We start from the raw sequence: 25,933 nt of genomic DNA, 5'->3' as shown, positions 1-25,933 counted from the left end.
ATTTTACACGCGCTGTATACGTCGCTATGAGTCCCATATCGAACAGGACGCGGCACGACGACTGCCGCCCTTTAAATCAAAAGAAAGCACAACGATTTAGCAAGCACGTGTTATTGTCGGGTTTTCCAAGATTATCTGGGTTTTAATCGTGAACACATTTTATTCGACGAAATGAACTCATTGTGAAATCAGTATGACGAACATCAAGTTTATATCATGTGACCAAAAATTCGATTTGTTAATTTAACAATCGTGACAAAACCAATATTATCATATTTGAAATAAATCGGGCGTTTTTTACTATAATGGAAAATATGACGTCAACTGCGAAATGTAAATAATACATTGATTAGCGATGTATTTACCCTATAAATCACGCCCTCTAGTGGCGAAGGGCATCTTTCATTCCCATTCTTCTGTCATTTTCATGTCACGAACGCGCTCTTAATCGCGATAGGACGTGAAACTTGTTCACATCGTAATTTGTTAACCTTTATAAATATAGATGACCTTACCCGATTAATAAAAATTTAAAGGGCGGTTGTCGTCGTGCCGCGCATGTGCGTTAGTATGTGTTGATAACAATTGATTTCCCACAATCCAAAGCGTCTTCTAATGGAATCAGAAGTACGAGTTGTGACCTGGGCGCTAAGTGAACTAATTACCGCCGGCGTCTCTTCGATACCCTTCCAATCACCAAAAAAAACCACCTAGTTAAAGCTTAGTAACGTCTTAGTTTGTACTCGATGGTCTGAGCAGAAATCAAAGTCGCCATCTTTGCTCATTTACGAGACCCGCGCCCATATCTCGCGTTTACAATAGATTAAAATGCGCATCGATGTATATAACAATGATAGTTATGATATTTTAGTAAAAACCGCCATGTTGTCAGTATTCTAACTTTTTAACTATTGGTTTCTATGGTGATGACATGTCCTGTCTCAAATGACTGGATCATATGGGCGAATGCATGATATATAGTGATTAATATTACATTTGGTTGTATTTTGAATTATTTTAAACATTGTGGATTTTAAAACGTGATAAACGTGATACATTGTTTTAATATTGTGTTTCATGAACCATTGCGTTCTAAAAATAGCCATGTGATTATTTCTCAAAATATTGTGGTTACACACAACATAACCTGGTTTGATGTCTGTACACAATAACTCAAAGAAGCATTGTCCTATAATTTGTGACCGAATTTTCTCACAAAATATGGCTTGGCATCTACTGGCTCAAAATTCAAAGCGGCCATCTTGTTTGCGTGATCGAACTCGTATTTCAGACACACTATTTTGAAACTACAAAATTAATTAGTTTTTTAATAGGTTGAAAAGGAAAATTCGTAGAATACAGCGAGTGAGTAGAAATAATGGTTGTGTGAATATTTTGAATTCAATTATTCTGGAACTGGTTTTGAGTACATATAATAAAGGAATATAAATAAATAAATAAATAAATAAATAAATAAATAAATAAATAAATAAATAAATAAATAAATAAATAAACAAATAAATAAATAAATAAATAAATAAATAAATAAATAAATAAATAAATATAAAAATAAATAAATAAATATACAAATAAATAAATAAATAAATAAATAAATAAATTAATTAAATAAATAAATAAATAAATAAATAAATAAATAAATAAATAAATATGATTGAATGAATGAATGCAAGCATGAATAAATGAACGAACGAATAAATAACTGAATGAATGAATATGAATAATTTAAAGAAAAATAAATAGTAGTGGTGATAGGGGATTTGAAATTTAAAATAGAAATACACGTAGTTATTTTTAAAAAATGCGTTGTTGGTAGTCACGTGACGCTGTCCTGATGAATGGAGGCAGTACATTGTTTATCACAACAGATCGCTCATAAGCAACTGGAGGTGTATATTTTGATGACTTAGTCTGTATCAGTTGATATCTACAAAGGCTTGCTGACCACTACAGACAGACAATATGACGATCAGAACGACCCATTCAACATGTGTGGCTATATTAATCGTCTTAGTAGGTGAGTGGTTGTATTGTTTTCAGAAATAAACAAAATCAGTTTATAGGTGAATATATATGGTTAATTCATACGCAGTAGCTTTTGTGGTCAATCACAGTATTGAGTTGTCAAATTACATTACATGACGACGGGTTCAATTTGGTATTTCAACGTGTTATCGCATCTCATCGTTTGACCCTCAATAGATTAGTTCCATGTCAATAACTGCAACTGTGCACCGTATGCAACAGTACGTAATTTCCGTGCTTATTTCACATGAGCTGATTAACGTCATGTGGACCCTGTTAACTGTATGCTACAGTACCAGCGGAGATACATTTTTTTCGTCGAACTCGGTTTATTCCGCGGACCCTATGATATCATCAGTTTGTTTCAGACGAGTGTGATTTATATGTCCGTAAAATAAGAGCTGAATTGTCTTTGGAATATGCACTCGTCTAGTAATACCAGTAATACAAGACTCTAATTGTTCTGAAGTGAGTGATCGTTAGAAAGCAATTTTTTTTATTTATTATTTCTTTTACATGTATTGTATTTGCATTTCAGGTTGAAAAGTGAATATTTTTTACAATTAAAAAAACCCTGCTTCTAGGAAGGCCAAGAACATTTACTTTAAATGAGATACCATTATTATTCTGGCTAATTTGTTAAAGTAAATATCCTTCGTAGTTCTCACCTTTGGCGCGACCGATGAATCAAATGCATGCACGTGAATGATGATATCTGTGGAATTTAGACGAGTTGTGCTTCGAGTCGAAAATGTCGCTCGTTTAAACCAATACCTTATTTCCAAATGAATAACAAGATATTCATCTTTATCGACAGAGGGACGAATTCATGCAGCCACACGGCTGACGTGTTTCCCCGAGGGCCTTAACACGCTTAATTAATATATCAAATTTGCATTTTATTTTTAAATACCACAAATGTCTTCCACGGACATGGTCAATTGCAGAATTGTTAATAAATATATCAACTAGCTAAATTTATAAAACTACGCAAAATATACCGGACGAAAAACAAAGGTGATAACAAGTCTTTTAATGGTGGAATAAAAAAATACACCAATGACTTTATTGACATTGACTAAGATATTAACATTTCCTGGAATTGTAATAAATTAACTGAGTGTTATACAATTTACCTTGCCGAAGGGTATAATACTAATACAGTCCCTTCTAAAGAAAAAATACAGTAGTAACACTGAAATTGAACCGTCTGGAATGTAAACACAGTGCAGCGGTTATTGTTACATCCTCATCTTGGAATAGTGCTTTAATGAACACAATATGGCACAAGGAAACATATGAAATTACGCGTTATTCAATTTTGCTATGGCAACGTAATTTGAATCACATGTACTTTATCACAACTTGAAAGACCCGTCAGGGTATATGATATCGACAAGACCACGTGACGTCCATGCAGCTTGAATTCCAGTATCATAAATGTAGCACTTTTATAAAAAAATTGTAACAGGCGAAATATCCCAACATCGAATATTACATATATTCTATGACTACATGACATATTCCTACCACAGTGCGAATTAACGCGCTTTCCTGAGGCGTTGGTTCGGTGCTGCTGTTGAATACGATATGGATTTGAACTCGATACCCCCCGGGGGGGATTGATACATAGCTGGGTAGGGAGGTGTCCCTGAGTGCTCAAAGGTGTGACTATTTTTATACCTGGATAGTGGCAAAATCTATACCCACATTTATACCAAAGTACCATTTCTGTCTTCACTGTTTATTCCAAATAAGTTTCACTGAGGAATGTGCGCCCTCTTCGATTCCGTGTTAAATCTCCGTTTAAATGTTGATTGCCTTGTTTAATTCCCGGTTTGATGTATATATGGATCTAAGGCCAGGATCTGAGGTGGAGATATTCGCTCATAAGTATACCAAATGGGAAAAATATTACCGATATTTATACATATCTTGACCAGAAATAAGACCGATACTTGTACCTAAAATCCAAAAAAACGAGACCCATTTCAGGGGCACGTCCCTATTAGGCAAGTTATATGTATTGCCCCCCCCCCGCCCGGCCCGATACCTACAGATAACAGACCGATTATCGGTGTCATTGAGTCCATGGCCAATCAGAGAGCAATACAAAAGTCACATTTTAGTATTTGAAGTAGAACAATAGGATCAACCACCTGTTGTGTTTCACATCAAACACAGCCCAGCAAAAGTGAAGTTTGTTTGTACCGAGTGCAGTAGTCAGTGCAAAGCGACTTACAGGACTGTGCCTGATTGGCTAACGAGCCTTAACTCCTAACAGTCAGACCAATCAGTGAGCAGCTTGTTTGTTAACAGGTTTTTGACGTATCAAATTCTGCCTCAGCTGGAAACACGACCACACAGCTCTGCAATACCGGGCCGTAATGCATGTTACGTGGTCGATACTGGGCTGCTTGTTGTTAACAGGTAAGACAGTCGTGCCCCTTTTTTGACAATATCACGGTGGCAATGATATTGTTGACCACAACACTTGCCGCCTTAACGTAGAAATACCGTAAGAGTGGTTATGTTGATTGACCTTTTTGCTACTTCCTCCGTACTTTTTCCCCAGCATTTTGTGATTGAGATACAACCCCACTATCTATACATGATGGCTTCGGGGGTAGAAAGACAATAATCCGGACAAATCTGTCACGTGTTCAATTACACACAGATTCGCTATGTTACATTATTACATAGAAGTGTACAGTACACCACACCCGGGGGGCGAAAAGTTAGGGCCCCTCCGTCATCCCTAACCTGGACCCTAAGCCTAACACACATGCCCCCTTAAATAACTATAGGTGAGCAGAAGAGGGTATATGCAATTGAAATCTTAAAGCGCGGTGGTCGTCGCGCAGCGCGTGTTCGAATTTCATGTAAATATACAATGTATTTTGCACGCGTTGTATACGTCGCTATGAGTCCCACATCGAACAGGACGCGGCGCGACGACCACCACCCTTCAAAGGGAGAGGGCACTGGAGAGGCAAGGTTAGGAGTAGAGTAGGTTTATGCTCGAGATTTCATCGCTGTGTCTCATAAAAAAACGAACACGATATAAACCTGGTCCCGGGTCTACATCAGTCTACAAGATAGTCAAAAGATAACCATGCCATATTTAGATGCATCGTGTAATAACCTTTTTCTATAAGTCAACCTGTCTTGCGAGAAAAGGTTTCAGTGACGTAATGCACCCCATATACAGCTCGTAGCGTAGATATTATATTGGTCTCTTGTCGTTCGACAATGAAAAACTAATGTTTCTGAATGGCAGATGATTACACGCCCGCCCAGACAGTTTTGTCGTTATGAACGACATTCAAGTTCTTAAGGTAGAAGCCTACTCATAAATTAAAAAAAAAAACAGAATTTATTCATTTTGCAATAAATTGTACTCCAAGCCAATATAAGGATATTAACCTAAAAAAGTTGGATGTCACCAGCATTTTTTTCGAGAAATTGATGGTTGTATTTTAGTGGAAAATCGCCATTTTGACACTTTTATAACACTTTCACCACAGGTTTCTATTATGCAATATCTCAAAATCTAGCCTGGTGACATAGGCTGAAAAAATCATATATTGTTAATGATGGAGTACTTTTTGTTGTTCTAAATTATTTAAAAAATCTGAGTTTTAAAAAGTGTAAAAAATGCTATTTTTCTTTAACATTGCGTTAAAATATTAGAAATATTAGGACGCGTTTCTCAAAAAGCATAACTGTAACACACAAAATAATTCTATTCCATTGTACCATGAGACATTAGCTTCATGATTGTACATAATAAACTAATGAACATTGTAAAGCGATTTATGACCAATTTTGTCAAAAATTATAACTAGGCTTCTACCTTAACACGCATCTACGTAAATTTGACGTCATGGAATTGCCTCGTCGATAGATGGTGCAACTTACATGAAAGGTACTAATGTATTTAATTTTTGGTGATTTTTTTTCAGTAATCACTCATTCCAGACCCTCATTCCGGACACTTCAAAGCTTCTTCAACTTGGCCGCTATGGTAGAGTGCACGGTACACTCATCGAACGTTGATGGCGCTTTAGGATTTGTAGGTTACGGCTGTTACTGCGGCTTAGGCGGAGGAGGAGATCCGGTGGATGCAATAGACACGTGAGTACATTCGCATATCTGGCTACAATGTTATTATAGCCCTATACAGTCAGGGTATTTCGCGACCTGAACATGAAAAAAAATGACATTATATGAAATGTTTTGTTGTCTTGAATAAATAGTTTAGGAGTTAATCACTTGGGGGGTACGAGGATTTGGGCGGAGATTTTCTTGGGACGAGGATAAACAATGATTGTGTACTGTCCTACCTACATGAATGTTCTGTAAATAAACCTTAGACACAAATGGCCGCCGTTATCTCGCCGAGAGCGAGAGCGAGAGCGCCACGAGACTTGTTCAACCTCTCAAATGGCTCTCGCGCTCTGAATGATATCTCGGCGGCCATTCACGCCTAGTGGACACGTATAGCATGGACGTATTTGTAATGTTGGGTATTGCCTAGGCGTATTGCATGCTGGGTACAGCCTGGTTGCGAGTTTTGGTAAATAAAGTCTCCTTCCGTGTAACGATTCAATTCTGATTTGAGTCCTCTAATTTATAGCAGTAAGAGCGACGATCTGGTATATTACAGAACCTAAGAATAATATACTACACTGGCGACGAGGATACTCCACAAAGACGAAAATAGTGAGGTAAATATGGAGAAAAACGCTGTACCAAATTTTGAATGCTACGCCGAACCTTCTACGTTGGGGCCTCGCTGGTCAAGATGGTTGACGTCATTTCAACTGTACGCAGATGAGAAAGGGCTAATTGTGAATGAGGACACAGAAAACGCTGTAAAACAGAGGCGACGGGCATTACTGTTACATTCGGCAGGACCTGATGTACAGGACATATTTTCTACATTACCGTTAACAGGGGAAGTAACTGATTATGATGCCGCCGTCACAGCGCTGAATACCTATTTTGTACCCCAAGTAAACCCAGCGTTCGCCAGACAGACTTTCCACCAGATTGCACAGAAACAAGGTGAGACGGTACAACAATTCGTTACTCGTTTGCGGAAAGCAGCCCGAGATTGTAATTTTGCTGCTGACAACGATAATCAAATTAGAGACGCTGTACTGAATCAATGCACTTCTGATTATGTACGCCGAAAACTGCTGGAGGAAGGTCCGGGGTTAAACTTAGCACGCACACTCGTAATAGCAGATCAATGTGAGAAAGTTGAAGCTCAGATGACAGCGCTCAGCACAGCCAGAGGAGGAGAAGTAACCGTGAACAGGGTTATGGAAAAACCATGGAAAAAGCCAACATGCGGAAAAAGAGATAAAGGCCACAGCAAATTCAAGGATAATTCGGACAGATCTTGCTACAGGTGTGGGAAAGTTGGATACTATGGAAGGGATGCAAATTGCCCTGCAAAAGGTCAAACATGCCGAAAATGCAAAGGGAGGGATCATTTTGCCAGGGTGTGTAAATCGAAAAGAGATAAACCACATGTAAATCAAATTGAGGAGGTACAAAATGACCCCTCAAATGAATATGCGTTTACTATATTAGGCAGTGATAGATCAAATATGCTTGTAATTTGTGTTGGTGGTGTTAGTTTAAAAATGATGGTAGATTCTGGTGCCACCAGCAATATTATTGATGAAGCGACATGGGAGACATTGAAATCAAGCAATATAAAGTGTAAGTCTTATGCTGCCCCCCAAGGAAAGAAACTGTACACATATGGGTCTAGTAGTTCACTATCTGTGAAGGGTAGTTTCACATGTAATACCAGTGTAGGAGATTCAAGTGTCCAAGCTGAGTTTCTAGTCATAAGAGGAAAGGGCATACCATTGCTTGGAAGACAGACAGCTATGAAACTGGGTGTCTTAAAGATAGGCATTGATGTAGCAGTGGTAACAGATGTGGTCGCTGAATTAAAACACCAGTACCCTGATGTATACATTGGGGTTGGAAAGCTCAAAACAAAACAAGTAACATTGCACATAGATACTTCTGTTAAACCAGTGGCACAGCCATTTCGGCGAACTGCATTTAATATGAGAGATAAGGTAGAGGCCAAATTGAAAGAACTGCTTGAATTGGATGTTATTGAGCCAGTGAATGGGCCAATACCGTGGTTAAATCCAGTAGTCATAGTTCCAAAGCCAGGTAGTGGTGATATTCGCTTGTGTTTAGATATTGCGGATTGCAAATGAGGCTATTATCCGAGGCCGACACCCGATTCCAACGGTGAATGAGCTCCTACAAAATATGAATGGTTCGAAGATATTTTCTAAATTAGGTTTGAAGTGGGGCTATCATCAGTTGGAGTTGACTCCAGAATCTTGTGAAATCACTACGTTTGCTACACATGCAGGACTGTTTAGATATAAGCGATTATTATTTGGCGTGTCATCAGCCAGTGAGCAGTATCAACATGAAATAGCCACTGCACTAGCTGGTATTGATGGTGTGCAGAACATATCTGATGATATAATAATATACGCTGCGGACCAAGAAAGTCATGACAAGCAATTACGTGATACTGTGAAGCGATTACATGAATGTGGGCTTACGTTGAATCCTGACAAATGTCATTATAACATGGATAAGTTAGTATTCATGGGCATGCTACTTTCAGAAAAGGGCATAGGTCCTACAGAGGATAGAGTTAAAGCTGTAATGAATGCAAGAGAGCCAGAGAACATTGCAGAACTACGTAGCTTTATGGGATTGGTCACGTATAGTTCCCGTTTCATACCACAGTTTGCAACACTAGGTGAGCCTTTAAGAAAACTTACCAGAAAAGACACACCATTTAAATTTGGTACTGAACAGAAATCTGCATTTCGTGCTTTGAAAGAAAGTCTAGCCAGGGCATGCACACTTGCTTATTTTGCTAAGGATGCACCAACAAAAGTGATAGCGGATGCTAGCCCAGTTGGGCTGGGAGCGGTACTGGTGCAAGAACAAGCAGGTGAACTGGTACCAGTGTGCTATGCTAGCCGTAGCTTGACAGATTGTGAACGCAGATATTCCCAGACTGAACGAGAAGCGTTGGGATTGGTATGGGCAAGTGAAAGATTTCATGCATACATATATGGCATGAACTTTGACCTTGTGACGGATCACCGTCCATTAGAAACGATATATGGTCCCAGATCTAAGCCATGTGCTCGAATAGAAAGATGGGTGCTTCGTTTGCAACCTTATGATTTCAGAGTAGTTTATATTCCGGGACACAAGAACATAGCTGACCCTTTATCACGGCTACTGGATAGCGATGAAAACAGTAGTGCACATCAACATGGTGCTGAAGAGTACGTACGATTTGTAGCCGTTAACGCGACACCCAAAGCACTGACCACACAAGAAGTGGAAGAGGCATCCTCCACTGATGACGAGCTGACAGAGCTGAGGGAGGCGATTCAAACTGGGAGGTTTGAGAAATGTAAACAATTTGCACCGATAGCTGGTGAACTGTGTATAATTGGAAAGCTTGTACTCAGGGGCACTCGTATTGTGATGCCAAACACTTTAAGACCTCGAACATTAGCTTTAGCCCATGAAGGACATCTGGGAGTTGTTGGAACAAAACAAAATCTCAGAAGTAAAGTATGGTGGCCTGCTATGGACAAGGCAGCAGAGAAGTATTGTAGAGCGTGTCATGGTTGTCAATTAGTGGCACGCACAGATCCGCCAGAACCACTGAGACCTACACAGCTCCCTGATGGGCCATGGCAGGATATTGCGATTGACTTGCTTGGGCCATTTCCAAGTGGACATTCCATATTAGTCGTAGTAGACTACTACAGCCACTATTATGAATATGATATTTTGACTTTGACTGTAACAGAGAAATTGATTGACAGCCTGGAAGAGATCTTCAGTCGACATGGACTTCCCAGAACAATCAAATCAGACAATGGTCCACAGTTTAGGTCCGATGAATTTCGAGAGCACTGTGAACACAATGAAGTTGTGCATCAAAAAGTAACTGCAAGATGGGCCCAGGCAAATGGAGAAGTTGAGCGCCAAAATAAATCACTGATGAAGAGAATCTGCATTGCACAAGCAGAAGGGTTGAACTGGAGAAAGGAACTCCGGAGATATGTAACTAAATACAGAGGTATTAACCATGCTACCACGGGCAGAAGTCCTGCTGAACTTTTGTTTAATCGTAAGATCAGAGGCAAATTGCCAGATTTCAACATGGATGATCATAATGATTTGGAAGTCCGCGATAAAGATGCTGAGCAGAAGGGCAGAGCCAAATTATATGCTGATGATCGCCGAAATGCCCAATATTCAAATGTTGAAGTTGGGGGATAAAGTTCTACTCAAACAGGAGAAAGTCAACAAGTTCTCAACCCCATTCAACAAAGTACCTCATACAATTGTCAGTAAATCGGGCAATAGTGTTATTGTTGTGTCACCCTGTGGTGTTCAGTATTCCAGAAATACCACACACGTTAGAAAATATATATCAGATGAACCCAGTGGAAATGGGAAGAGGGTGAGTGATACCCCAGCAGAGCCACAATTAGAGATATTGAGGTTTCCTTGTGATAGCAAGCCGTCACTAGATTCTATACCTGGTGAACAAACAACAGATTCAGTCACGCAATCTTCATTACCACAATCAGACGTCAGAAAATCAGAAAGGCTGAAGAAAACACCATCAAAGTTTACCGATTTCACCATGAACTGATAGCAAAGCAATATTTAGTTCGATGAACACTGTGATACAATATTTTACTGTTTTGAAATTTACTTGAACGTTGATGTTATGTTTCTGTTAATTTCTGTACTTTATGTAACAAAACATGTGAACTGGTTTCAAACATATCGTTAAGCCAAACATAGTACATGTGTGTTTTTCATTCAAGAAAAGGAGGGATGTAATGTATTGGGTTTGCCTAGGCGTATTGCATGCTGGGTACAGCCTGGTTGCGAGTTTTGGTAAATAAAGTCTCCTTCCGTGTAACGATTCAATTCTGATTTGAGTCCTCTAATTTATAGCAGTAAGAGCGACGATCTGGTATATTACAGAACCTAAGAATAATATACTACAGTATTCTTGACTTCATCTGTCAAACACAGGTGCTGTCAATCTCACGATGAATGTTATGGAGGCTTACAAGAAGACCAGTGCCTCACCATGTCAGTTTACCTGGAGGGATACGAATACGAACACGACGGTTGTCGCTCTGACAGTGCAAAGATCGAGTGCAGTAAGTCTTGACATACATATACAGAAGATAATAAAACAGTTTTTTTTTTTTTTTTCGTGATAGAATAAGTATCAATGACCACATTAGACATGGCGAAAGAGGCCAACTAAGTGTTCTCCAATGTGTCACAATTTTACATTCTGTCTAAACAAATACAATATGTCAACGGTCAAAATACCCCACCCCCACCCCACAGGCATACGGCGATTAGTTTGATACACGCAACAAATTAGTGGCTTCTTCATTGTACTTGTGACTGTGGGACATTTTTTTTATGCACGCGCGCGTCAAAGGCACATCGCTGCGTGATGACAATGGCGTTTTACACACAGTCAATAAAACGTTAGTGTGATGAAAACGAAGCCAAGCAAATCAATGTGATATGTTCCTTTTGTTTAGAATCCTCAGATGACTACGGTGGTGGTCCGAGTGCAAGGTGCAAGTCGTCGCTATGCAACTGTGACAGGCAATTGGCTGAATGCTTAGCTATGCAGGCGACTAGTTACAACAAAATGTATGAAGGCTGGCAATTTGGTGAACAGTGTCAACAATAAAAGGTAGTTGATTAGATGGCCTCAACATTGATGCTACTGAAGGGGAAACTGAGTTACTTGATTAATCACTTACCTAATGGAAACGTTACAAAGAATTACAATATCACGTTCAGGATAGGCAACATTAGTCTCTTACAATATTTGATTAGATGATTAAAAAAAAACGCACATTTATTTGAAAACCAAAATCTAAAATCGACTGCTAGGCGTACACAATCGTGATGAATGGACACCCACAAGTGTTCAGCACTGGATACATTACTTATTTAAAATTGTATGTAGATAGAACATTTAAATTTCAGGATGATATGTAATAAATTGGTGGTAATTCAATATGGGCGTTATTGGTCACATGTACATAATACATACATAACAGTAACTATTTTACTTTATGGTCCGAAAATGTGCTTTAATTCACTTATAAATCGCACTTGTACTCTTGCATGTCTGTCAATTCCTAGACTAAAGACAGCTTAGTAAAACAGGTGAATTAGCTGCACAAACCTATGGTACAAATGATTGCGAGTCACAAATAGTGTCCCGCGTCCACTACAATAGTTACAACGGCAACATATAACACTCTCTCAACGATATTTGCATCAAAGCTCTGTCGTCACTTCCTGGAGACTTGCGTATGCTCTGACATTTATTTTTCAACTAAGCCCCCCCCCCCCTGGTGTGTTATCTGTCCCATGTTATATATACTGTACTGATATGTCGAAGCATACACTTGTCCGAAAATGGCGACTCGGGAAGTGCAGGTCGGTTGCACAAGCGTTGTAGCGTGTATCTCCCATACGGTTGATAAATATGATGCAGACCTTATGATGTATACTTTGCAGCTAAGTTAAGACTTTTTGGTAAATCTAATAAATAATTAATGAATCAGTTACTCGATGCTATTCATATATGACTAGTATCATTTCAATCATCATCGTCATCGTCATCATATTCATCATCATCAGTATCGGAATATTCATAATCTGAAGCACTGTCATCTGCACTCCCGGCGGCTTTATCTTTATCTATTACAAGCAGAGGTTCTTCATCACTGGAATCTCTGAAATACAAAGCAAGTAGTGTTACTGTACCTTTTCACCACCCGTTCACTCAAAAAATAGAAATGGGCACATTTTTGGACAAAAACTGAAAATTGGCCTAAATTGTGTCAGTTGGCTCCAAAATTATGGTGCATTTCCAGAAATATTGAAGAATATAAGAAAGAAAAGTGCATACAAATTTGGGCGAGAATGTCTGATGGTGAAAAGGTTAATGTACCCAGAGTTCTGAGGATGTGACACTTGATTCATGGGACAGTGTCATTGGTGGCAGCGACCGGATATGACATACGAGTGGTACGATTCAGTGGTGGGATATGGGATATAATTTGGATATATTTACCTTTCTTCACTTAAATCTGAGTAATCGCCATAGTCCACAGGTTTCATGCACAGCGTACACATATTATTCAAGTCGGCAAAACACATTATACAATATATACCTGAAGCACGAGATTATATATGTGATTAATATTCATCCTGTATGTATAAAATGTTATTACAAAGTATATAAAACATTAAGAACCAGTTTTCATTTACATAACCAACATTATCCCTCACTTCAAAAGTAATGTCGAGCTAGAGAAAAAAGAATAAATATTAATTTGTTGGACTGGTGAATTGTGTTGAGGGTGACACAATTCCAGTACCAGGGCGACTCGTATTAGAGTTATGGCGCTCTTTTTGCCACAATTTCCAGACGCATAAAAAATAACAAGTCAACACAAATCACTGATTACCTTTGCATCCATGGTTGACACAATGTTTAAAGTTTTCGGTGTCATCTTTATCACCAGACTGCCCACACCCCAAGCAGTATTTTTTCTCAATACCGCACATTTTAAGAATTTTTTCAACCATTGGAAACCTGATGAAAAGAGATTACAAAGTAAAAACAAGTCGTCAACCTTGGTTCAACAGCTCAAAGCAATTATTTATCTGGTAACTTGAAGGAAACCAAAATAGTTGGATGTGTTGGTCTAATCTAATGCTTGTCTTGTAAACAATTTCAGTTCCCTCTTAACCCCCATTCTCTTGAATATTTAACGTTAGATAATTATGATGCGATATAAGGTCGGCAAGGGATATTTTCGTAAGCTGTAATAAATTGTTTTGTTCTCGTAATAATGTAAAAAACGTAAACTCGTAGACATGGACAAGGTGTAAAATGTAATCAGCTATTTTATTCGTCCATAATTTGTACAATGATCTTATTACATGTAAATGTTGCAATTAGTACGCATATTCCAATTTTGCACAAATTATCAAATATATTATAAAAATGTAATTAGGAATTTGCTTTATCTGTAAAGTGTAAAAAAACCCATTTTTTACTGTAATTGGAACTTTTATTTTATTTTGTGGGAAAAACGTAAAAAACGTATTTTATTTCACTTAACCTGTACCAGCTACCCCCTTGCCCCAAATATAATGTCATTCAATAACAACATGCGCAATGTGCCATCATGTTCATAGACTGTAGTCATTTTATTGTTTTATATTATTGCTTTAAATGCTGACATGTTCTACCACGCTCTCTATAGTTATCATCGCGTTTTCGAGGTTGTATCATATTTATCAAGCAGGGTGTATTTATTAACTCCACTTTAAATGACAGCGACTTTTCTATCACCCATGCCCAATAACGTCACGGAAACTCTTAGTCGCTAGATTGAAGGATTTGTAGGAACAGTCAAGATGTGGGATTATAAAATTGTTACAAGAACAGTGCATTTCTTTGTACGTAAATAAACTGTGAACAGAAACATTGACGATGGTTTCGAACAAAATCAAATTACTGACTTACATTGCCGCACAGAAATCAATCATGGAGACCTTCTCTGTCGGATGGGAGTTTTTAGAATTTTTTCTTATTGCTTTTCTCAGAAACCTCAAAAAACCACCTCTTCTTTTTAAAATGTGCGTGTACAGCCACGCAATTCGTTCCCGCTCTCTCTGTGGGTAGTAATATGCTGCCACCACGCGGCGAAGTCGTAATCCATATGCTTCCGTCAATACAAGGAACAGAGCTATCCCGTAAATAGTACCTGAATATTAAATAACAACGATTTACTAGTCATTAACCATCTTATGGAGTTTTTTCGTGATGAGTTGTTAAATAAATTTTACCTTATACCCCTAAATAGTCTTTGGAGTGAAGTTAGTACGACGCACAGACACGCACACATACTGTGTATTTAAGACGCGTTGTGTATCCGACGTTGTAAAAGATGTAAGCGTATAGTAACTGCTAACATTGAAAGTAAAACATGAAATAACATCGAATGCACGGCATGGTTAATACGTGTACTACGTTGAATGAAAGTAAACGTGTACTGCGCATGCGCGCGTGACTCAAACTGGCGCTCGCGTACGGCATATCACGCTACAATAAAGGATGTTCAATAACAGGTTATTACGTACAGACAGCGATCGTCGGTTTAGTCATGCCCGCCGTACATTTGATTCAACATAGTATTTTACCTTGCCGAGTATCCGGTATTCTGGTTCGACATGGTATTTTACCTCACTGTGTACTCGGTTATTTCAATTAAAGTGGGGGAGTCTTAACCTGCGCATGGGTCAGATGGCCATAGCGTGTCATTGTTTACAAACAAGCGTGCACCAATGACCCTTTGCGTTTTAGCGTGTGTTATCGTCGCTTGGGACTCAATTCCCGCGCGTGCGCAGGGAACGACCCTCCCCCTTTAAATAATTAACGTTTGTAGCGCCATAGTTTCTATGACGATTTAAATGAAAGCATATTGGGTGAATAAGTAAAAATATAAATTAGCGAGAATAAGACGTCATTTCTGGCAGTAAATCAAGCTGACGTATAAGCCTTAATTATACAGACATTGATCTGGATCACAAGTTGACAAAACGTCGGATCGAGTGCATACTTATTTAAACTATATAAGGTAATGATACTGATAAGAGATTGACGTAATGGCATGATGATGCGCACGTACCTATTGTACTATATAAGGGTATATCCGGTGGTCGTGCCATCGGTAAACACTTTGTCGTATCGACGCTGAAGTTCCTACCAGTCATAGGATCAAATCCGCTGATTACTACTCTGTACAAGTCTGCAAGGAGGCCCTCTCCATCAACACGCATGCGCACATCGTGTGTACCTAGGCACAAAAAAGACAGTTGGTGAATTAAGAGTTTTATCAAACCACTGTCGGAGTACGTCAGCAAACCGCCATTTTGTTCTTCTCAGTTTGCTATTTGTGTTTTAATCACCAAATATTTGTCGCATCAGACTTTGCACGTAAATTTGAAAATTATAAGTGCCAAGGGCATTCTTATAAATCACGCCCTCTCATGACGAGATGTTTGTGTGATGTAAACGAGGGTCGCTTGAGGTAAAATGCGATACAAAAGTGAGAATATTGACATTTTTTTATATATTTGACACATCTCATGTTACAAGGATGCAAAAAATAAAGGTATGGAGTAATCGTACTTGGTTCAGAGAGACTCGAAGTCGATCAATAAAATTCAATAACAATTGCATTATACCATTGTAAATATACGTCTTGCAACAATTGTTATGTTAAGAATTTAACGAGAAAATGTTTTTTTTTAATGTGATCCATGAAAACCGGTGTTTAAATGGCATTTTATGCGTAGTATTTTACTTTTTTCTCAAAAAACAGATTGACAGTGAACCAAAAAAGTTTACATACTGTTGACTGACTCGGATAATAAAATGATTGTACATATATTTTGACACGAAATATCACGGTTGTATACGCTAACAATTAGGAGTTTGTGACAAAATCGCGAGTAGCATTCTACTATTAAAATGAAATTCGTTACTATTCATTAAAACCGTAGATAATCGTTTATTTCAGAGTCGTCAATGATGATTGGGTTTTATTTTTAGATTTATTATATTCTAGATGACGAACGACTCTACAACTAACTACAGTTGTCGATTTGAACGGCATTGCCTCCATCTATATCCAATAACTAGTACGTCACGAACACGGAGTAGTAAACTTTTCTCGGTGTACCATGCATTGCAAAAACCGAACGGTTTGATTTTGAACTTCATTTTTATATCGAGATACTCTTGCGTCATTAAAATTGGTCATCGTCAAATGTGTATAACACATTATTGAGCGCGAAAATACTTCTAAAACACTTTCTAGTTTGTCGAACTTCCCACGCGGTGTGGCCTTTGTTTGTCTCGTTTTTACGTTCGATTCTACGCATAACGCGTGACAACGCCGTCGGTGAAGGAAAATGATGTGACTTACTTTGAGCCTGTGTTTTGACTGTAGCATGAACTGCTATCATATGTAGCAGCCAATGGGCACCATAGTCTGCACTCATAATCAGAGCAGTCCATAATCCCTGTGCAAACCATAACACTAATCCAGTAATCATGCTAAATCTCTCCATTCGAGCTAATCTTAGGGAAACTACAAAATATAGTAGAGCATATAATTATATTTTTGCATAATTTTCTTAAATTTCACAGTCATTCGTGCGTGGAGTTGTACACTCAATGTGGAATTTACCTATATAAGAATACGTTACATGAAAACGCCGCATTTTACAACGATTCATACGACCACAAAATAATTATTTGTTAATTTCAGCGTCTTGTGATATTTCTTCAAGAGTACGCCATCGTCTCCGCCATGTTGGTCGTCTTACTTTGTAACAGCTCTTCAAAATACCAACCTATCACGCCGTGCGCATTGCGAAGCAATTGCGCATGACAATCAAAACTGTTGACGTAATTACACAGACTATTACGCGCGCCGGAATCCTGCAATTGGAGACTAGCTAGGTTCAAACGTGTGAAACGCACATTTCAGGTCAAGTTTTCCGGGTTCATTTTTTTCAGAAACCTTCAATGCCGAGGCATGCTGGGATTATACGAATTATAAAACATAAATTGATACTTACACGGACGTATGAATTTCCCGCGTTCCATTCTTCGCAATGGCAAGATAGTTTCCTTGTCCATTGCCATCCTCTTGTCGTCCATTTCAACAAACAATGACGTAATGTAGCAGTTATCGAATCGATCTTTCGCTAAATATTTCCGTCGATATATCCACGCTCTATAAAAAAATAAAACAACCGAATCACAGAGTTTATCCACCATTCTATGTTGGTTGGCATTCAAGATAAACCAAGTTTCGCCAATGTTATCGGCACTGTAAAGTTGTTGTGAAAATTATGTGTATTTTGGTATCAAGCATGGTCAGTGCGAACTATTGCGCCCTCATTAGTGTCTGTCTGGCTCAGGGATAGCGTGTCTCACTTGAGGAAATGCAATTAGTGCAACCAATGAGGTGTTATACCTACTCTTCCCATTCCGCATATATCATAGAAAATATAAGAGCTCTCGCCTCACCTATTTGTGTGAACTTACTTTAGAAATATCCAAAGTATGGTCAACGCCAACCCACGACTGGCCCACATCAGAATTGTGCTGAATATTCTCGTTCTTTTTTCAATCTCGCGAGATATTCCCTCCGTGATTTGGGAAACCGTTTTGGACGTGTTTGCGTCGTACGAAAAATTATGACTAATGTCGACATTGACGTAGAACTCTTTCTCAAGTTCGTCTAACACCATGGTGCAACCTGTGAGAACGAAAAAAGCACTGTTGTTAGAAATACTGTCATGAATTTGTTTACGCGTATCTGTTAATCGACTTAATTAGCTGATTACTAGCGAATTGCTGTGTTATGTCTGTCATCGTTTAGGCAGGCGAGGTCCTGGACGGAACTTGGCTCAGTGATTTGGAACTAATTACGAGATAACCGTCGCTATTCTGACTATTAATTCTGACAGTTGGTATTCGTAGTTATTAATGTAGTGAACGATTAATCAAAAGATATGACGTATTCAGTACTTAGTGTGATTGGCTTTATGATTGAAGGTTACGCCCTAGAGTCTTTTTTCTGCTTTGTAATTGGTTAGAGTTTTGAAAATGAATAAAGTTGTTTTTAGTTCGTCTTGGCGAGTACACCAGAACAGAGACAGTCTTGGAGAGGCTAGGCGAGTCTTGGGTCAGCCTTGCGATAGTCTTGGGGATTCTTCCCCAGGGCGCTGTGTCTTATAGAGTGCTCCACAGACCGACTAAGACGAGAGTTAAACGTATTTCGTTGTGTGTGTCCTATTTGACTGTAAAGCTTAAGTGACTTTCCCGATCCCGCACCTCAAGGGGACACGATAGAGAGAGGAGACGAGATTCCCCCCTGACAAGTGTGGAGAACCCTAGAGGAAAAAGAATTTCCCCCTGATAATACTCTCAAACTGAGGTAAACTTGGCAACCTAAAAATGAAGGGATTTCATGAAAACAATGTATTGTAAGAGATGCTGAAATGACCACGTCCATATTTTTAGAAACAACGCCCACGCCCGTATGTTTCCCGTAACTAGAAATTCGGCTAACTGGTAACAATTCGAGTTACTAAACTTGAACTTTAAACAACACAAACAAATCTGTTGTCCGTAACTCGTAGTTAACGCAGTGATTAATCAAAGGCTTTTCACGTGAAAACGCTTCCACGTCAATTTCGAAAATGTTGTGACGTGGCATGTAGCGACCATATACATTCAAGTACATTTGAACTTTCCTAAAAACGTTGAGATTTTCATTCGTTTTACACAAAGAGTTATGAAGGTGTACAAAAACAATAACGCTCATAGATGGGCCTCTCTCTGTCTGTGGAGGAGGAGAGAAACTCGAACAAATACCTGTTGTGATAGTACTGACAATTAAGCCAACAATCGCACCGGGAATCAAACAGAACAGCTTTCCAACTGAAATAAACAACACAAAATATATTAGGTGGAACTTGTCAGTAAACCTCAAATTCAAGATCCCCACGTTGATTGGCTAGCAGTCACCGTGACATGCAGTCGATAAAACTCATTACTGAGTGTCGGCATCCTTAACTCTATGTTTTTTGCCATATTACCTCAAACCCTGCAAATTGAAGTGTGTATGGAATCATGGGAAGAAATGGTGTGCATTACAGGCCTTACGAGAATGTGACACCAAGTCGAAAATGAAAATCCAGCTCAGTTGTATTGTTTACAAAAAACAAAATGTTGTCTATCACATATACTCTGACGGTTCAACGACGGTATTTACCTCAGTGACGGTACACTTGCGTTTCGGTCAATAATTTTCACTTCGGAAACTATTTATTCATAGAAAGAACACCCCATGCCATATAATTAAGCGGGGGAGTCGTCACCTGCGCATGCGTCAGATGACCATAACGTGTCATTGTTTACAAACAAGTGTCTACCCATAAGTCTTTGCGTTTTTAGCGCGTGTTGTTATCGTCGCTTGGGACTCAATTCCCGCGCGTGCGCAGGTGACGACCCTCCCACTTCAAGTGACTGCGTCTCACTGATGAAATAAAAGCCCATTTGAAATCAATAACATGTGACACTAGTCCTGAGTACAGTCCAGTGTGTGTTGGTCTTCTTCCCATGACAGGGCCGAATGATCAGCGGAAGGAGGCCACCCTACAGAGGACTGTACTCAGGGCTAGTCTGACACGAAATGAAAGACAACACAGACGACTATCTCGCACTGACGACAATTCACTTACTTCCAGCTACCGCACACACGTTCTCCACCAGGCTAATAACGCCACATGCAATATTGATAACAGGAATTCTCTTGCACTTTTTCTCAGCATCCTGGAATTTTTCGCGGCACAGTGTTTCCGGTGCGCCCATTTTTTCGTTACACTTGTCCACAATACCGTTTAACCAATCGATGGATGTTTGAATTGAGTCGCCTAGGTAATTGTAAACAAATACATAAAGTTAATTCCCTGACTCGTGTTTTGATCATTACGGTGAACGAGATTCAGAAGTTCCGAAGAATGCCGAGTTTTGCCGACGACCACGACATGTCTGTAGGGAATTGTCAAACATTTAGCCTCCCTCATTTTGGCCGCAGGACCCCCCCCCCCCCCAAGTGCATGTGAATACACCAAACACGAGTTCGTGCTGAATGAGTCGAAGATTGTTCTGTGAGGGCGCACTGGGCACGGGCTAAAATTACAATGCAGTCTTCGATAACATGAAGTTGGTAACGTTCCTTAAATTCCATGAATTTACCAGTAAGTGAAACAATCAACTCATGAAGCAAAAACAGAAAAAAAAACAAGGAAAGAAAAAAAGAGGCGATCTGCAGTTCGGCAGAAAAGGTTCTCTGTTGGCTACGCATATATGCATAGCGCCACCAATCTTTACCGTGACTACTGAATAACGCAGTAGTGCGTAATTGCGGAGGCGGCAACCAGTTTCCTAACCGTTCTGGTATATACTAGTATTAGACTTGGTTGTTTGAGAATAACGTAACTTTCATGCCACCAGACAGAGGTGCCCGATTCGAAAGAAACATTAAAAGAACCCAATATATACCTTAATAGGGAGAGTGGTCTCGCCTCCATTTAAAATAAATACTTATGATGTAATGACTTAATACAGCCGAATAACTAATGATATGTTCTATTAGAATATCTGTGAAAACCCACAATATTAATTTTTCGTCAGATATGTAAGCAGATCTGTTAAACATATTACCCCAAGTTGTTATCGTATTCACTCAAAAACTTTCTTGGGAGTCGAGATTCTTGCTCGTTGTCAGCAAAACTATGTGGAAACCGTTGAATTTATTCACGGGTCTGTGCAAAGTCTAAAGTCGAATCATTAACGTTTTTATGACTTACCTACGGCGTCGAGGGCGTCTGCTATCCCTTCAAACGATGTCTTAACTTCTCTTACAATTTCTTTCATGGATTCTACTACTTCTTCCACCGAGTCGATCACCACTGAATAATCAACGACAATAATATATAACGTTTTTTTGGAATCGTCTTGTTATAAAGAGACTAAAGCTGCTAGGACAGATACATTTGTTAAGTAGTAGTCAGCATATTACTGAACATTTCCTAGATATGAGTCCGATTTCATAAATCTAAAACAAAAGGCTTATTGCAGGCCAAATTTGGACTAACATTTCGTGCAGTTTTCACCACTATAGATCTCGTCCAGGAAATGACGCCATTTAAAACAGACGCGTTTTTTATTATTATTAATAATAATAATAATAATAATAAAAATTAATAAAAATCAATAATAATAATAATAATAATAATAATAATAATAATAATAATAATAATAATAATAATAATAAAAATTAATAAAAATTAATAAAAATCAATAATAATAATTATAATTATAATGTGTAGTAAATTGCCCGCCGTCAAAATACTGTTTTTGATACATTTGCTCTACTGGTAAGCTAATACACACATTTAATGGCCACGTTGTAAACAGCACATATCATATCAGTCCAACTACTGAGCACAGTTACACTGTCCCTGCATGAGAAATAGACAATATATGCACATGGATGCCGAGACAGATGATGCAAACTTTTTAGAACTAAAATGTTATTCCATCTGTGTTAATTTGATACCACACAGATAATTTAGGCTAAGTATTACTTAAAACAAAACTTCTCTTTCTTCCTTCTTTTTTGCATGTTTCCATAATATCCGAACAATACCTGATTCCACGCACATTAACGTCGAAGCAGTTTTCACTTCGGTCCGTGACGCCTTTAGGTATAACACGAGTGTTACTCTTTGAATGGCGTAATTGTTAACTACGAGCTCACGTTGTCATGGGAAAACAGTCAGTGACCGGGGCAATTCAGATTAATAAATTGTCTTTAATTTGAAACAGCTCCCCACACGAGCATAACTAGATAAAATACAAAATAAGCTTACCCGAAAGCGGCGCCGTGGCCATATTGAAGATCTCCTGTGATTGGTTGTACGCCAAAGCGCTACCACACGCCTGACTTTTACTGGCAATATTCAAATTATTATTGATATTTGCCATTGGCCCGCTCATAACCAATAACATGGCGTATGCTAATAAGACTATCCGACCAGTACCTACAGAGTAAAAAGAACATAAATATAGGTCAAACAAAGGTCATCATAGCGTCGCAATGGCGTCCAACATCTTGTGGAATTTGACAAACGCGAAAGTATTTCGGGGATATTTTCACGCTCAATAATGTTCTGTACCAGAGGTACATTACTTGGGGTTTGTAACTACGGTGACATGATACCATGATCCCGTCATAATCACGCTCTCGCATAAGCGTTCAAACTCAGAAAAATGCGAATGCGCATGCCCGAGGTAACTAGGATACTGGGATGTCCAGGTGGATCAAAATAGCTGCCCACGATATGACGGATTACGAGAACTATATTTTCTGTACATTTTCGATGTATTACATTTTTCACTATGATAGTGACAAGAAAAGTTTTATTTTTTCATTACAAACCTTGAACATTGATATGCGTCATGTCAGAAGGTCGTAGCCTCAGTCTCGCTATCTACGAGAAGAGACTTGAATGGGATCTTGACCATACAGTACTATGCGAGTTGCAAACCCCAAGTAATGTACCTCTGTCTGTACACATTTGACGATAATTTCGATGAATTAAGGGTATCTAAACACAATATTCCCCCGTCAAAGATCAGTCTTTCTAAGCCGGTCAATATATGGGTCGGACCATTAGAAATTCTGCAATTCCTGTGCTATGTGTTCAAGAATTAGCTGGGTTTTTTTGTATATCCTCTATGTGTGATATTTTCCCCTGAGAAATAGGCGTGCAGATTTTGTATTTCTGTTAACGATCCTTGTGGGATTTTTTGTTGTATGTTTTTTTTTTCTGTGCATTTTTTTTTTCAATTCTGTCATCACCAAGAGTTTCTAGTGGTGCATCCCTAAGTGACGATCAACACGACACAGATAGATGTACATCAAAACAAAAACTGTTCGATATTCTATGTATTCTAACGTAATTTAGATTATAGTAAACTCTCAAAGACACTGTTTTTATATTGGGGCGACACAACACCGACTTCGTGGACTTTGCACAATGAACGATGTGAAATAAGGACCACTGAAAAGTTTCACAATATTATCGTAATAAACAACAAATATTTTGCTACTTGCAATTACTATATATTTTACATTATGTTTTTAAATGATTCTGACACCGATGCTGACATACCCAGTTGACGTAACATAAACGCTTGTGACTGGGAATTATGGGAAACATGCAAACTTAAAATTCATAATTTTTGACAAGCTCACATACCCATACCCAAACCAAATACTAATAACCACGTTGGACTTGAATTGACTGATTTATACGAGACACAAGATCCTATTACAAGTTACATTAATATGATATTTGAAATACAAGAAGGGATAAATAAAAACAGGGAATTTAAATAAAAATGGTACTTACTTGAGAAAAGCTGTGGTATCATCAACAACACCATGCACCGTACGGGAGAACTAAAAGCCAGTCCGAAACTCAGAAACGCGCCGAGAAGTACAGCTAAACCGCACGCATAATACACATCATAGTCCAATTTTAAAATGAAGAGACAGAAGAAAAAAGTTGTCATGAAGAGTCCGGAAATAAACCCAAAAACATTGATAAGAATGTCGTGCTGGTAGGTTCCTTCTTGGCAGGCGGCACATCGACCGAACGTACAACGGAATATCCAGCGGATACACCGCCAACAGCACCCATGCCGGTAAGCGTCCGCGCTTCTCTCTCCTTCCCCGAGCTCTTCGTTTAAAGCGGCTTTAGCCTTCTTTTTGGCAGCCGATTTAAGAAATAGCATAAACATGATTCAATATGTTTCTGTGATACAGGGTATGGTCAGATGCCGTTTCGCAGCTGCCGCGTGCCCTATTCGAACTTGGTGTTCCACCAACGTTGCGGACGCTTAGGGCGTACACGCGCTTATTGATCGCGCAAACGCTCCATTTCGTTTACTAGGTACTAGACGGGACGCGCCCAGCGTGGTTTGCAGATTTATACAAACTATACCAGTAAAATACCGAAGATAGTCCAAAATTGTCAAATAGTAGAATTTCACAGTTAATCAACTGCTGTTGAAATGAGTTTACACAATACAGTCCAGAAAGAAAAAAGAGAGAAAGGACATTTATGAAATATTCGTGCCACGATCGCCCGAGTCCATCAAGTTTTCTGCCAGGCCACAACGATTTGTAACCTTGTTGTCCGGTTGCCAATCTAATTATTATTATTATTATTATTATTATTATTATTATTATTATTATTATTATTATTATTGCCTGGAGCAATTATTTTGGCATGCATTGACCGATTTCTTCCAGGCAGATAGAAAGACAAAACTTGTTATACACATAACGTGCTTTTTTATAAAAAATATGGCTGACTTTCGCCCATTTTGACGGAAAATAAACATTGATTACAATACTTACAATACACAACCAAAGATTAGTGAGCCTAAGTAAATTTTAATCGAACTTGACATGATGACAATACATATTGAAGCGGGGGTGCATTTTTTTCAAGATCCTATGCCATATGGCCAACTGGCGCTCATTTTGACGGTGTTCATTATATCTCTATCAGTTTCACTCTGACATGAAACACTATTATATCCAAATTGGATAATATCAGACTGTACATATGCTCCTATCTTTGTTTCGTAATCTAATCCAATTTTGCTGACTAGCGACCATTTCGTAAATAAAATCAGCCGTTTTTTGGCCGATTACAAATGTGTTTATAGCCCAATATCAGTGCTTAGTGGGATCGTATCGACGCGAGTGTCATTTGAGCCGCATAAAACAAGTCGAAGAAGATAAGTATTCAGTTTAGCGACACAACATACAGCAGCGATGCATTCACACTAAATACTTCCACGTCTAATTCCTCAAAACTCGGAATTCTGATAATTGTATTATTCTAAATGCACACGAAGTTCAAAACAGGGTTACCGTGGTGATTGTTAAATGCCAAATATCTTTCTCCAAACTCATCTTGTTCGAGTCGCGTGAGTTTGACCGAGGTCACGGGTACATCGAAGCAGATACCAATCAACTGACTATCATCATGCGTT

General features: G+C 38.7%; 2 protein-coding genes across 3 annotated transcripts; one reads left to right on the top strand and one right to left on the bottom strand.

Annotated features, from left to right (window-relative positions):
* The first annotated feature begins 1,854 nt into the window (after positions 1 to 1,854).
* Positions 1,855 to 12,202, top strand: LOC102802654 (basic phospholipase A2-like). Of its 2 annotated transcripts, none has more exons than XM_085506508.1 (4): positions 1,855 to 2,035; positions 6,009 to 6,180; positions 11,185 to 11,315; positions 11,715 to 12,202. In XM_085506508.1, the coding sequence occupies exons 1-4, from the start codon at positions 1,981 to 1,983 to the stop codon at positions 11,867 to 11,869; spliced, it is 513 nt and encodes a 170-aa protein (XP_085362634.1). In that variant the 5' UTR covers positions 1,855 to 1,980; the 3' UTR covers positions 11,870 to 12,202. The 2 variants fall into 2 exon arrangements, with proteins under 2 accessions (XP_085362634.1, XP_077864299.1); XM_078008173.1 differs by lacking the exon at positions 1,855 to 2,035 and adding an exon at positions 4,390 to 4,473.
* On the bottom strand, positions 12,010 to 24,667 carry LOC102803369 (DC-STAMP domain-containing protein 2-like). Its single transcript, XM_006814901.2, has 13 exons — positions 24,277 to 24,667; positions 22,732 to 22,902; positions 21,667 to 21,768; positions 20,536 to 20,727; positions 19,667 to 19,732; positions 18,332 to 18,545; positions 17,860 to 18,017; positions 17,202 to 17,366; positions 15,900 to 16,067; positions 14,735 to 14,975; positions 13,668 to 13,795; positions 13,271 to 13,370; positions 12,010 to 12,929 (listed from the first exon to the last, which is right to left on the bottom strand). Exons 1-13 carry the CDS (start codon positions 24,665 to 24,667, stop codon positions 12,794 to 12,796), a joined length of 2,232 nt encoding a protein of 743 aa, XP_006814964.2. The 3' UTR covers positions 12,010 to 12,793.
* Positions 24,668 to 25,933: the final 1,266 nt, after the last annotated feature.

This window comes from Saccoglossus kowalevskii, chromosome 12, assembly GCF_978046115.1.
Source record: "Saccoglossus kowalevskii chromosome 12, keSacKowa6.1, whole genome shotgun sequence".
Lineage (NCBI taxonomy): Eukaryota > Metazoa > Hemichordata > Enteropneusta > Harrimaniidae > Saccoglossus > Saccoglossus kowalevskii.
Note: the sequence above shows the minus strand (reverse complement) of the source record. Positions and strands in the feature narration are given on the sequence as shown.

What these genes read in the sequence shown, in the direction of transcription:
- LOC102802654 (XM_085506508.1), top strand. Translation starts at nt 1,981, where the DNA reads ATGACGATCAGAACGACCCATTCAACATGTGTGGCTATATTAATCGTC. An exon ending in CCGGTGGATGCAATAGACAC is followed by an intron (nt 6,181 to 11,184) that starts GTGAGTACATTC and finishes TGTCAAACACAG; the next exon opens with GTGCTGTCAATCTCACGATG. An exon ending in CAGTGCAAAGATCGAGTGCA is followed by an intron (nt 11,316 to 11,714) that starts GTAAGTCTTGAC and finishes CCTTTTGTTTAG; the next exon opens with AATCCTCAGATGACTACGGT.
- LOC102803369 (XM_006814901.2), bottom strand. Translation starts at nt 24,667, where the DNA reads ATGTTTATGCTATTTCTTAAATCGGCTGCCAAAAAGAAGGCTAAAGCC. An exon ending in CGTGTGTGCGGTAGCTGGAA is followed by an intron (nt 19,733 to 20,535) that starts GTAAGTGAATTG and finishes TGTTTATTTCAG; the next exon opens with TTGGAAAGCTGTTCTGTTTG. An exon ending in ATACTTTGGATATTTCTAAA is followed by an intron (nt 18,018 to 18,331) that starts GTAAGTTCACAC and finishes ATTTTTTTATAG; the next exon opens with AGCGTGGATATATCGACGGA.